Source organism: Limulus polyphemus, unplaced genomic scaffold (genome assembly GCF_000517525.1).
Source record: "Limulus polyphemus unplaced genomic scaffold, Limulus_polyphemus-2.1.2 Scaffold2190, whole genome shotgun sequence".
In the NCBI taxonomy this organism is placed as follows: Eukaryota; Metazoa; Arthropoda; class Merostomata; order Xiphosura; family Limulidae; genus Limulus; species Limulus polyphemus.
Genome location: NW_013667800.1, coordinates 166,590 through 181,775, shown reverse-complemented (window position 1 = coordinate 181,775; position 15,186 = coordinate 166,590). Strand labels below are relative to the sequence as shown.

The 15,186-nt window shown below is 35.1% G+C and overlaps 1 protein-coding gene across 2 annotated transcripts in view; it reads right to left on the bottom strand.

Annotated features, from left to right (window-relative positions):
• Window positions 1-15,186, bottom strand: part of LOC106466219 (putative inhibitor of apoptosis) — a 63,133-nt gene that overhangs the window by 14,384 nt on the left and 33,563 nt on the right. For both annotated transcript variants that reach the window (XM_022394184.1, XM_013926468.2), the window contains exons 5-6: window positions 9,397-9,542; window positions 285-457 (exon numbers count right to left, since the gene is read on the bottom strand). In XM_022394184.1, the coding sequence (XP_022249892.1) occupies window positions 285-457; window positions 9,397-9,542 (319 nt within the window). The remainder of the gene's footprint in view (window positions 1-284; window positions 458-9,396; window positions 9,543-15,186) is intronic.

Below are 15,186 nucleotides of genomic sequence, written 5' to 3'. Positions count from 1 at the left end.
TCTAAACTGTATTTCTTGTGCGGCCCAGTACCAATTGATCTACGGACCGGCACCGGTCCACGGCCCACTGGTTGGGGACCACTGCCTAAAGTACTTGAATAAATTCAACTTACAGTACCTTAGCTGTACCTTTATTGTTACAAATAAAAAAAAGTATTGATAAACTTAAATACATCAGCATCTTTGATCTTACCAAATTTCACACTTTTTAAAGTTATAATAATCTAAAAAGAAAATACAGTCAAAGTGATGCCAACATGATCCTATGAGAAAAAGGTTCTTACGATCCCAGTAATCTCTTTTCGGCAGAGTGGGCAATGTTTCAGAGCTGGAGCACATTGAGGACAAGCCAAAAGGTGACCACAGGGGAGAAAAACAGTTCCCAGCTCTTGATCCATACAAATTTTACAAATTCGCTGATCCCTAAGTTTCTCATTTTCTTCTTCCAAGCTGACATCTACATTTAACAAAGAAATACTACCAATAAAAATAACATTAATATATAAACTACTGTCTAAAAATCAACTGAGCTATAAATATAGCAACATGTAAATATAAAATAACTTTCTCACTTCTTAGTGCACAATATCTAACATTCCTGCCATTAATTTCATTCTTCAGCAATCTGCCTCTAAACATTAGAGCAGAAAGAAAAAAAAAAGCTTCAATAATCTCAAAGATGTAGTTAAAGGTTCCTAGTAAAATATGATCCCAAAAACTTTAGTGTTTTTCATAAGCTAAAATTAAATCATTAAATAAGTAACTGAAAATGTAATTTAATATTCAAACTGTCTGATATAGATGCGTAAAAGTATTTTCCTACTAAAAGATAATATAAGAAGTGGTTGAAACTCACTTTCAGAATAAATTTATTTTTCCAATATTTTTTGCATCCTGCCCATTTGAATAACTGTTTGATACAGGTAACAGTAATACAAATAACCGAACATGATCTTAGGGCAAAATTAGATAAAAGAAAACACAAAATCCAAAATAACTGGTTTGCATACGTAATTAGACTTTATATTTAAACAATTCGGTTTTTTAAGCAGATTTTCCATTCAAAATACAGATCTGTATACTGGCTGCATATATCAAAATGTAGATTAACACCCCGTAAAGCAGCTCTGGGATTTGAAAAGCTACGATAAACAATGTTTCTGATATCAGTTCCAACAATTAAAAGTGTTACAAATGCCAAATGTGATTTTTATGCACAAAAATAAGTGCAACAGACAAAATGGACACAGAGAACCAACTAACTAAACATAATTACAAATGATACATAACGTATGGCTCAGATTGAAAGGGTAATATAGCATGCACGACCAATATTGTGAACAAGGGAAGCAGTACAAGTATACTCATGCCACTGCTTTAATTTGCCCAATTACTTCATTTTCCAAGGCTAGTTTTATGTTATTTTAATGTGAAGTAATGACTAAGATTATAATAACAAATCTATCGAGATGTCCCATTTTCTTAAAAAACATAGCTACCCTACTCTTCTTCATCATACTAAAGATAGTCAGCACACACATACACAACAAATGTTAAAATTCAGTTTTTCAGAGATTGCCTAGCTTAAACTATATCAGTAATTCTAACTACACCACATTGGACAACTTATAGGCTCCAACAACATGTGTTCAACCTGAAATACTACACTCCTACTGCCACTGATCACAAATGCATTCCCCTTACACTTACATATCTCCTATTCAATACACAAATCACTAATATCACTTGATAATTTTCATAGCATAGCACAGGAATGAACAATCAATCTCATTTCCTAATAAACCGTTAAAAATGTACTTGTCTATAGTCAACTTTGAACAATATAGAACCATCATGTGATGCTGGAATTGGTACATAAAATTGTCAGAGAAGCAAATACAAAACTTATCCTTACACCAACCATAGAACATACGCAGACAAAACACTTGTTCTTACACTGATCATAGAACACCTGTTGTCACAGAAGCAGATAAAACACTTGTTCTTACACCGATCATAGATCATATGTTTATCTCTTTTGAGATGGGTCATAGGTGTCATCTTGTTTGTTGACTCACATTCAAAATTTTACTGAACTACTATTTCATGAATTTATGTCAATAAGTTTGGTATCCATATGTAGATTATAATTCAAATTTTAGAACTGTACATTACTCAATTTCTTAATTTAAAAGTAAATATATATAAAAAACAGATAAACATGGTTTTTGTGTGTCACATGGTATGTTGAATGCAGCACTGGTTCAAATTAGATGTTTATGAAGTCAAAATACTAAATCTACAGTTTCGTACCAGCTCTTTTTTGACTCTGTCTAATGAACACAAAAAAGATGTAGCTGGTGAAACTCATTTTGATGAGGATGTTCTGGACTTTCCCAGGCCAGGTACATCAACAAAATATCACCACCCCACAGGGAAGAGGCAGAGCTAAGAGGAGTAGAGGGATGGGTAGAGCTCCAGTGAATGCTTGGACTGATCCTTCCCCACAAGAGAGGCATCTTGCATATAATGACAGTTGGATATGGGTGGAGATCATCAGAGAAGACCACCACCACCAGATACCTTCATTCAACAGAGGTGAACCTGTCTTAATACAGGTCACATCTTTGAATAAACCAATTGACTTTTTCAAACTTCTTTTTACAGTGGAAGCTTTGCACCTAATTGTAGGTGAAACAAACAGATATGCACATGAAAAATAAGTACATCAGAATGAATCACCTCGAAATAAAAAACTATAATGTGGACAGATATTACTGCTAAAAATTTCTTACCTTACTTTGGTCTAGCTATAGTTATGGGCATTAAGCCTCATCCTTCTATTTCTGACTATTGATCTACCTATTTTCCCTTTCATAATCCTTGGTTTACTAACATCTTTTCTAGGGACAGGTTTTTAGCTATCCATAACTATTTATATTTCAATAACAACTCAAATGCTTTTCCTAGAACTGACCGAAGCCATGATAAACTTTTAAAGATTATAACTATCACAGACCTTCTTCTGAAATCCATTGTTTCCCAATATTCTCCTAACGGGGAACTGTCTACAGATGAGCAAATGTTGGGTACAAAATATAAGATTGGTTTCCTCCAATACTTACCAAAGAAACCAGTCAAGTGGGGTATCAAGTTGTGGGTCCTGGCAGATACTGTATAAAGTTCAAGATCTAAACAAGCAAGGAGGGAAAATGCCAACCAGAGGTTTAGCAGACAACGTTGTCACGGGCCTAATGGATGGATTCAACAGACTAGGACACTCTTTTCATGGACAACTTCTACACTTCTCCTTGTTTAATATGATAAACTATTGGCTGTTGGAACTTGTGCTTGTGGGACATGCAGGAAAGACAAACCGCATTTCCAACAGGAACTGGTTGCAACAACCCTACAGTGAGGGGAAGCACAATTTTTTGAATGTGGAAGTCTGACAGTAGTGAAGTGGATTGACAAACGAGACATCTATGCCCTTTCTATTTTACACTTCAGTGCCATGACAACTATAAGAAGAAGTGAAAGGGATGCTGAGGTTACAAAATCTCAGCTATTTGTAGACTACAACATGTTTATGGGAGGAGTGGACCTCAATGACCTCAGCTACTATTCAACTGGACAAAAGTCAGTAAAATGGTACAAAATACTGTTTTTCCAGCTTTTGGATTTGACCATAGTCAATGCTTTTATTCTCTATAAGACAAAGACCAATCAGCTGGATGGAGATGGTCACTTCTCTTGTTGAGCCTCTACTTCAGAGCAGACCCAGTCCTTCTGGTATTCTACTTACAAGAATTGCACAGTACTCTTTTTCCTCTGAGACTCACTCTTAACAGGCATTATCCACCACTTGTCAAAAAAAGGCAAATATAAAAGATGCAGACTGTGCCTTACAGACTATAGGGTACTCACAAAGTGTACACTCTGTGATGTGTATCTTTGTATGAAACACTTTGAAGAGTATCATATCAGTTATACTCTTTAAAGAAGTTAAGCTTTTACTTAGTACATAACCAACGCTGCTGAAATTATCCTAGCCGATTTATTTTGCATGTTATAACAAAATAAAATGAAAATAAATCTGTTTATGAAAGTTTCAATGAAGTATTGTTTATGTACTAGGTAAAAGTGTCTGCTCTTTTCCTTTTACAAATACAGTTCTTTATTTTCCTCTAACAAACATTTTCTTTTTCTCTAAAAATTAACAAACATCTTAGACATCTGAGTGTCTTAGCATCTTACCATTTTTTTTTTGTATTTGAATGTACAGCAATGTTTCTTTTTACAATGTTTTTGCCTTAAATATTTTTGTAAAGCTTTCTTTTGTTATTCATACACTTGTATGTATGATTATTCCTTTCATTTTATAGTTTTTCCTGTGCAGAGCTTCATGTATGTTTTCTGAAAGTTTTAACATTCTGGAACATTTGTATAAAATTCTGTATATCAGTTTGTATAACTTACATATTTTTGCAGTTTTCTTTTTATACAATTGTATGTATAGTACTCCCTTTCATGTGCATTTTCTAAATGTAAGTATATATATATATATATATATATATAGTTATGTGAAATACATGTTTATAGATTTGCATTCATTTCATAGTTTTTTTCTGTGTAGAGCTTCATGTATGTTTCTGAAAGTTATTCACATTCTTGAACAGTTGTATACAATGTTTACCTTTACATTTGTTTCAGTTTTGAATGTACACGAGTAAATATTTGCATACATTTATATACATGAGTATGTACAACTTTTCATTGCTTCCTTTTACTGTACCTTTCTAAATGTTATGAATAAATATATGATGTAAAGTTTCTAATGTTGCATCACTTGTTTTCATTATACCTCAGTTTAGACAATAAGAAAAACACAAGCTCAGCAGGCCTAACTACATGGAAAGAATGGAGTACGAAGATAAGCTACTCTAGTTGACTTGTTAAATATACTGATGTCTCAGCAAATCAAAGTGGTGGGAGGTTCTAAATATATATTCGAGCTTGCGAGTATCTAAAATTCCAGTTTCTAATTCATTAACCAACTGTAGACGTATATGGCATAAAAAACATATAAACCAATCAACAAGTTCTTCGGAGGTGCTATGTGACACAGAAATTGATATTTACCTTTTGTTTATAATTATTTTTGATTAAGGAATTAAAACATACATAATATTACAATTTGAAATATAAACTACATTTTGATGACAATTTCATTGATATATAGTAATAATAATATTACTTAATAAAACTTTGAAAATAACTATCTAAAAGACTGACATGCTCAGTTAGACCCGTCCATCACAAAAGGGTTATTTATTAAATCATTTGCAGACAAAAAAATTAGAATTTTTTTTATGAAGTGATTTCACTAAAACTTTCTTCATGAATATATGGAATCAAAGTGTTGAAAATCACCTTACACTCAGAGCAGTCATGTTAAGATTAAAGATACTTTTCTTCATCTGAAAAATCTCAAATTTCATTTGCATAATCTCTAAAACCTCCTAAATAAGTTTCAAACATTTTTTTCAGTAAAACTTTATATTTTGTATGTTATTTTCTCTTCCATAGCTCTATACAAGGTTGGTCAATTTGACAGACCTCATAAACACCAATTCTAATTATGCAACAAAAGCCATAAAAAATTCAGCTAAGTTCATCAGTGTGTCTCCCATGGGAATAAAGTTTGAACTGGAAGTGAAATAGACAATGCTCTGTACAGAAAACAATATAATATAGTATGTCATTTGACAGATTAAAACCTTTGTATTCAACACCAAATACATATAATACTTCAATTTCTTTTCCTTTATTCAGGAAGAAGCACTGCTATAAAAAAGGCAGTGTCTGGGCCATTCATTGCTTTCTTGACTTGATATTCGTGAGTTTCCCTTTAGCACAAATTCATTCCTGATCAAGTCATTTTCAATGGTCAACACTAATTGGTTTTGCTTCAGAACGAACAATATACTGTTTTTTATTTTCTTCTTTTTAAAAACTGCACCATCAGTCCCTATATTTTTTATAACAGAGAAAAAATATGGAGACTGATAGCTCTGTATTGTGATGGGCTGAATTCACAAACCAGTAAGGTTTTTTTTTTATATAAATGAAAGTTTTTTTTCTGTCCTATAATGTACTTTTCAAGACATAATCCCCAAAAAAGGAAGAAGTCATATTTGGAACTTTTTCAGAGAGATTGCAGATGGACCAACCATAAAGTATACCAAATATACCTCAAATATACTAAAACACTTGAAAACGAAACACCTAACTCAGCACCAGGAGACAACAGTACATACAAAAGATGAAAAGAAAAAGAATGAGAGCAGCAGATCTACCCAACCAACATTGCAAACCATGATGGCTAGCAGAATGAAGTATCTCCATGAGAATACTTGACATAAATACTTGAGTGACAAACTTTTGAAGATGATTGTGAAGGATCTTCAGCTAATTTCTGTTGAAAAGGACAGTGGTTTTAATGATTTTGTACAGGGGCTCGACCGCCATTTTGACATGCCAAGTCAATGATTTATCATCCAGAATGCACTGCCAGAGCTGTATACAAAGGTGAAGATGATTATCCACTCCAAGATTTCTTTTGCACTTGCTGTTGCTCTGACAACAGATATCTGGACCTTCTGGCAGGCAGTGTAGTATATCACAGTCATATGCCATTTCATTGTTGAGAATTGGATATTGCAGTCAGCAGTACTGTGTACTTGAAATCTGAAATGTGATCACACAGTGGAGAACATCACCAAACACCTGGAGAAGATTGTGGAAGATTGGGGCATCACAGGGAAAATATTTGCTATTGTGACAGATAATGCAACAAATTACTTGCTGCTATGAATCTTTTGCATTATAAACACCTTCCTTGCAATGCCCACATAATGAACCTCACAGTCACTGATGGAATGAAAGCTGTTGGGCACTTCATGGAGCTCCATGAAAAAGTCAAGAGTGCAATGGCATTTTTCTATCACAGAGTCAAGGCATCAGATTGCCTTAGAGAAGTTCAGACCCAGTGTGGAATGGATGATCTGAAACTCATTCCAGATGTACCAACCAGATGGAATTCATCATTTTAAATGCTGGAGAATTTTGTTGACATGCACTCACCTATTTCATCAACTCTGACCCTACTGGGCAAAATATATGCATGAGCTTAACCAATGAGGAAGTCTACAAGGTGAAATACGCCATTTGAAATCCTCACTAAGGAGATGTCAGGAGACAAGAACTCTTACAAAAATTGTAGCCCTTACATGCGGACTATGAAAGCTCCTTAAAAGTGATGCAACTAGCAATTCATCAATGTCAAATATGCTTGCTCACCAAAGTGAACAATTGGCTTACTCCACTGGAGGAAAACTTTATTGTGGCTTCTGCAACTCTGCTTGATCCACAAATTAAAAAGTTTGGATTTGTGGATGCCTATACTGTAGAAAGAACCAGAGATCAACTGATTGGTGAGATAACCAGCTTCATGCAAGACCAAACAAATTAATGTGATGCAAGCACACCATACACGTTGGAAGAAGCTCCAGCTATAAGCCTGTGGGGTTCATTTGACAAGTGTCATGATACATGTATAAAAGACTGTTTAGTGTAGATAGTATTAATTAATTATTTTGTGAATGAATATTTTATGATTATTTAGGTTTTGTATAATAAGAGTTAAAAGCAGACAATTATTGGAAGTTGCGTTTAAGATTCATTGATGTTGATGCTATCAAACTTCGCATGAAATTTACTGATGTTGAAGATATGGAGGTTTATAGAAGGCGAGCAGATGATTAAGTGATAAATATATAAATAGTGTGAGATGAGTGGGAACAGCAGACAGACAGAACAAATTGAGATAGTAAACTCACAGGAAGTAAAAGTGCAGCCAAAGGAATGGTTAGAAAACATTGTAGAAATGAATAGCCTAATAGTTGATATGTTAAAATGAGATTAACAGTTTTCCGACATTTCAGGAGAATATGTCTCATCAAAGAATGTTCTAAAGCAACTGAACCTGCCTGAGTGGACTGTGAAAAAAAGTAGACAATTATTGGAAGTTGGCCTAAATACGAATAGGGAGACAGACAGAGCAGACAAGGAGTAAAGTTACGAGAACAAGTTTGGTCAAAGAAAAGTTAAATGCAAAGTCAATTGTCGTAGGAGCAGAAGGCCTAAAGGTTGCTATATTAGAGTGAGACTAACAGTGTTGAAAGAGATAAGAAGAATAGTTTATTTCGTCAAAGAGAGTTCTAAGGAAATTGAACTAGCCTAAGTGGACTTTGACAAATAGACAGATGATTCTTGGAAATACAAAGCGAGAAAAAAATGGCATAGAAGTTCCTTTGTCTCCCATCAGAATGCTTGTTCTCAAAGGCCAGAGATAGTCTCTGCAAGGAGAAACTGGTTGAAGCCCAAGGATATTGATAAGATATTGTTTCTGATATGTCCAGTTTTGTTTGTTGCTTCATTTAATACTAATTGTCATTACCTGAACCATCAGAAGATATTTATTCTGTATAACACTATTGTTGATACCCTTCATAGATGGTTTTGTGTTTTGGACTATATTTTGATGGATAGCAATCATAAGTGACACATCACATACTTTTTTTTAAGCCCACTCAAAGTGAGGTATGTTTGGTAATTATATATTTTGTTTTCAAACTTTATGTCACTAATAAATTTATAACAAACTATATTATTAACTAAGAAATTTCTTATAGAGATGTTAAATTTAATGTATTCCAGAAGGTATTTCAAATATGGTTTGTTTGTTTTGAAGTTCGCGCAAAGCTACACGAGGGCTATTTACACTAGCCGTCCCTAATTTAGAAATGTAAGACTAGAGGGAAGGAAGCTAGTTATCACCACCCACTGCCGACTCTTGGGCTACTCTTTTACCAACGAATAGTGGGATTGACCATCACATTATAACACCCTCATGGCTGAAAGGGCAAGCATGTTTGGTGTGATGAGGATTCAAACCAGCTACCAGCAGATTGCATGTCGAGCATCCTAACCACCTGGCCATGCCGGGCATTGAATATGGAGAAACTTGAAAGTAATAAAACTGTGCGTTAAGAGATGAAAATAATTTTAATCCTTTCTCACTCCACGCAAAAAACTATTTTTTTTACCAGAAGGGGAAAGTTTAATTTCATCTATTATAAGACCTGTATATAAGCATTTAATAACTACTTTCTTTTAACATTTACTACTACACAGATTAGAGTTTATGCTTTGTAAGAAAAATAAAAAGTGCAGAACAGTTTCTTTCTCTGAAAATCCATATAGTTTCTTCCTTAGAACATATGTTTCACATACAGAATTCAAAATAAATCTGTAGAGTTTACATTAACTTACCACAGCCTGAATGATGCAACACCCTCTTTTTCTCTTTACTAATCAACTTCATATCTTGGCCAGATACTGCTACATTAGGAGAAGCGAGTACAGAAGGAGCAATAAAATCTGTTTCCTTTCCACCAGAGGACTCTTTTGTTTCAGTACTAAAACATTAAATTATATTAATAAAAACCTGCAATTCAATTTCAAAACTAAATCTGTAATAGTTATGAAAATACTTCCACATGCACTTTGACAGATTTTTAGTGAGTAGCTGAAATTAATCATAAAATTGTCTGCAAGTTACTTTTCTTAATAAAAATACAAATTTATGGTTTATAAGATGAAAATGAATGAGTATAAGGTTGGCAAGCCAGTAAATTAATCAAATACTATCCAATAACAGATGATTACTCGACCACAATCAAATTTTATCAAATCTTTCAATTCCCTAGAACAATGTTTAACTGAATTGAATATTACAGGGTCATTCAAACTTAACAGTAGAGCTAAATGAACCATATATATAGCAAACATACTTGCATGAGGCAACACATTTAAGGTAGCGAAATAGTCTTTATTGTGACAATATACTGTTGTTTTGTGCTACTCAGTTACATAGTGGTAACACTTGGTCTCGCACACGAACATAAAAGCAATATAAAAAATACATAATACTTTCATACTAATCAACAGTTTCATACAAAAATAGATGATCATAAAACAAGAACCATGTGTATGAAATTTACATAGCTTTACACTCAACTTTTCTGGAAAACTTTCAACCGACTTTATTATGCTTACATAAAATTCAGAATGTTTCAAGCCTCTAAGTTTTATGACAATCAAACAACTGACTTTAAAATTGAAATAATACTGAACCATAGTGTGGTTAATCATTATGTTAAACAGTTAGCTGACTCAAACCAATAGGCAGTAACCTACCTAGTTAATGCTTTTTTCCATAGTCTAACCCAATTCAAATAGGTTAGGCATGATGGTTGTAGGTTGCAAATATATTGTATTATTATTACTTTACAATGTGCAAAGTGTACTTTAAATTAGTTTCATTATCAGAAACAGCAATATTATTAAGAAATTACTTGAAATTATTATGCTGTTTACTACTTACAACTGTGAAAGATGATTCAACAGAAGTGAAATATAGTGACATTATGAGTCACTTCCTTTTATTCCGACTCTCAAGCAACAACTAAGTACATGAAGAACTGAGTACACCTACTAAATTGTATTAAAGATGAAACTGATAGTATGAGTACAGAAGATATGTTCATTCCAAATGTGTCATCATTTCTCAATATAAACCATCATCAAGTGCCACAAGCATTATTGGGCTCCTAGGTAGAATGTTTCCTGACCAGAAATGACAACATGCACACCTGTCTGCTCATGCTGTTTAAGTAAATACCAATTTCCACAATCTGAGAATCCCTATAAAGAGAACTTCCTTCACAAGTTCTGTCAAAATCAATAAACTTTCTAGTTGCAAGCAGGTAGTGGGAAATCATCTTAATGTGGAGAATATAAATGTTTATACATTGCATAAAATGATGTAGGTTATAACAATGCATTTGTTAGATGGCATTAGATAAGTATGAAGTAGTTGTCCATTAAAACTATTTTTAGATCTTAATTAAGGCCAATAATGAGTCTGCTTTTTCACACAGTAGGGCCATAACTCAATTCAGTGATCACAGTATGTAATATGTTACATAAGCCTATGATAAACTAGTAACATACACTTTTTGACACACCCATAAGAAAATAAAAATTTCCTCTTCTACACTTTAATATTTCCTGAAAAATCCCTTCTGAAAAAAATAAATAAAATAAATTTTAAGGTACAATTATTTTACTTTGCTTTTTAAAAAATCATTACATAAACCTCATTATAATATTACACAATGCCTATAGTTTAATAGAAGATACAAAAATTTCAAACTGCTTACTGTGATGTTGCAACGAGTGAAGGTTAATGATCCGAGTAGTGTTTTCCTGAAAGAGTAATTATATATGCATTTATGTATTCTATTTTTCAGTACCATTTCTATTTTGCAAGGCATTTGACGAACTACTTTCTGCATGACACAAAGCAGCAAGGGCTGTAATATTTATCAGAAGTTGTTGTAGTGCAATGGACACTATGAACATGTCTCAGTTTAGCCAGTGAAACTGTTCTGTGGATACAAAAACAGGACAATTTAGTCAATAAAAATTGAACATTTTCCTTACCTGAAAATCCATTTCTGATAGGTATTTCCTCTTGAAGTTATGTTATTCTGTCTTAGAAATTTGCATGCCACCAGCCTTGGGAAACTCCCATACAAAAATTTCTATGAAAACATGTGAATTTGTGCTACTGCATGATGACATATCAAGCAGCAAAACCCTCCACCAATAGGAGTGTGACAAACCTCCTTACACAAATGCATCCTCTACATTCAAGCACAAAAATTCTTATTCTTTGTTAAGGCAAACAAGAAAAGTGCACCAGGAAAGTGGGGAGGAAGAGCAGGAACATGCATGGAGGTATCTAAGGAAATACATTTTCAGGTAAAGAAAATGTTAACTTCTGAGATAATGACTCACCTCCATGCACAGAATAGCTATAATCCCATGTTGAGATGGCAGATGGACTGATGCAGAAATCCCTTAGATGAGCCTTCTTTCAAGAGTGCTAAAAGGAAGCTCATGGGGTGTGACACCCTATGGCAGGAGCTCCATAGAGGTACACTTGTGGGAGACTGCATCTCATCTCAATCAAGGTATACTCTTCATATGAGTGAAGGATAGAGAGAGGCAAGAAGCTTGAAAGATGTCACAAGGTTGGGCAGCAGAGGTATATCAGAAAGCCAATTAGTGTAATAAGGTTGGAGCATGTTCAGACTGTACCTATTATGCTCACCCCCTTGACCATCAGTCTCTGCAGGTCAATATCTGCTGTAGGAGAAGGGTACATGTGAAAAGTATCTGTGCACAGTTTCTCAACCATGGCAGTTGCAGGAGTAGAGAACCGAAAAAGACACAAAATAAAAACACTGATTAAAACCACCACTCAACCATCAGATTCTACAGGCCCATCACCAGCTGCAGATGTAGGGTTAACGAGTGATACATCACAGTTGGATATGAAGAAATATCAATAACTCTGCAAGCAAAATTAGTGGGGTCATGTCTTTGTAGGAATTGGTAAAGGTAAAAGGTATGTCTGAAATCCACTCGGAGATTGTGATGTATCTAGATAGGTTAGTGTAGTCTATTCTACATTCTGAAAACACCTCTACCCCACTTCTCAGCACAGAGGGACTTTGTGTTTTAACACCTTCTTTCAGTCCCAATTAGTGAGGATTCTCCATGGTCCATCACCCCAGCAGCTGGTAAGTGGCAAAGGTCTCCCATGCCCTACTGAAAGAGGGAAGGGAGAGAATTCACAATGGGGAAACCCAGATTCCCCATTGGTCCTTCAGTCTGGAAATAGCTTTTACTGAAAACAATGCAATAGGTAACCATGAAACCCAATTTTTAAAAGCCAGCAAGTGCTAGCCAGAGAAGTGAGCAGAAGCACAATTCTCGAGCTGGCTTTTTCCATGATAGTACATGGAAGGGGTACAGTCTGGATCGAACTGGAAAAATAGTTAGATATAAATACCACAAGTAGAACTCCAGTGGTCTTGTGGAACACACAATCTCACAGTGGGCACTGATTGTACCAGGGTGGATGGTCTGAGCTCTTTCAGTTATCCTGGCCCAATGTGGAATTTTGAGTAAGTATGCCCTTTGAGGCAACACTAGCTGCCTAGTGGAATCCAAAAGCAGAAAAATGATGAGGAAGGAATAAGTAAATTAATACTCACACACGTTACAGATGTAGGGTTATTGAAGAATGGGCATGGGTGGAAGTCTTTAGGCTACTAGAGTAGAGACAACCAAATGATGGAGATAGTGTAATATGAAACAAATTATTGTAGGGCAGTCCACATGCAGCCCAGAGAAAGGAAGGAAATACGGAAGAGTGGAGAATCGAGAGAGAGTACAAACATCTGCCTTCAAGAGGGGCATATACAAGACATATGAGCTGGCAGATCCAAACTGTAATGGGGTAAAGAGGTGTCCCAGTTATAAAAGGATAATGAGAAGAACCACAAGAAGGAACAGTGTGACAAAACACTGAGCAGTCTGGACAAGACAAAAGCATCTGTCCAGAACAGAAATAACACTAAAATGAGAAATTTAAGGAGGGGATATGGGAGAAGAAATGATCACTTTCCCTTACCATAGAATATGAGGGAAGGACAGGCCAACCAGAACAAAGAAGAAGAGAATAGTAGTAATGAGAAAGCAGTAGGAAAAAAAGGCTTAGACATGTGTACAACAGGAATGGGACTTGTAAGTCCAGGGAGAGCAGAAACATCTTCTAGAGGTCAGATAAGGATACAGGTAAGAGCAAGGCAAGAAGTAGGTACAGGGGCAGTAGACAAGGAATGAATGAAATGGGCAGAGAAGAAGGGAAACTGTGAACCTGAGAAAGGCAAAAAAATGGAAATGCAGCCCTAAAACCCGAGATAGAAGAGAGTTACAGCTCATGGGAAAACCATCCCATAAAATAAGTAGAATATGATACAATGTAATGAAATCAAATGGAAATGATGACACTGAGACCAAGGTGATAAGTTTGTCCCATACATCAGCACAGAGAAGAGCACCAGGAGTAGAACAAAGGGACAGTTAGATGATCAAGGAGGTGGACTGGACAATCCCACAAGCAACAATAAAAGGAATATCATATCCTGAGGAAAGACCAATGCGTGAGGGTGGATCAGAAGGGATGGAATGTTGAGAAGTGGAAGACAGGGCTGGGATTCAAATGGAGTAATAGAAACATGGTTGTGATAAATTGTGTCCCAAAACTGAGGAAGGACTTGAGGGAGGAGGACATGCATTGTAATGGAGATGGGACAGACCAGAATGAAGGCATAGACAATCAGGGCTGAGGAATGAGGCACAGGAGACTAAAATAGAGAAAGTTAGCAAAGAGGGGTGTGGCAAGGCAACAAAAGGAGGAGGAACAATGGAGGACTAGTGGGTGAGGAATCAATCTGTGTGTGAGACACAGTTATGCCAAGAAGACAGTCTACAATGATGTGCAGTACCTTAGAACATGATAGGTATGAACACATTTGAATGGCACAGGCTCAGAACCAAGTCTGAACACTATCTGCTATATGTATATGTAAAGGATTAAGTAGTCACACCTAAACATTGACTATGGGTGACACTGAATGGAGAAAACAATTATGTCTAAACCCTAACATCAAATGGAATGTGAAGGAGTAATGAACCAGATTCAATCATTATAGTCTATGTGAACATATGAAGGAGCAAAGAACAAGAACAAAACATTACCTACAATGTGTACATGCAAAGAAGTAATGAACTATAACAAAATATCATCTATGTGTGACTTGTCAAGAAGTAATGGACAAGAACTAAACATGAACGTCTAACTATGCATGCTAAAGAGAAACTAGATCAAAGCATTATTTACCATGTGTGTCTATTAAGGAGTAATTAACTATGACTAAACATTACCTACTAAGGGTAGATGTAAAGGAGTAATGAACTATGACTAAACAGTGCCTACTAAGGGTAGATGTAAAGGAGTAATGAACTATGACTAAACAGTACCTACTAAGGGTAGATGTAAAGGAGTAATTAACTATGACTAAACAGTACCTACTATGGGTAGATGTAAAGGAGTAATTAACTATGACTGAACAGTGCCTACTA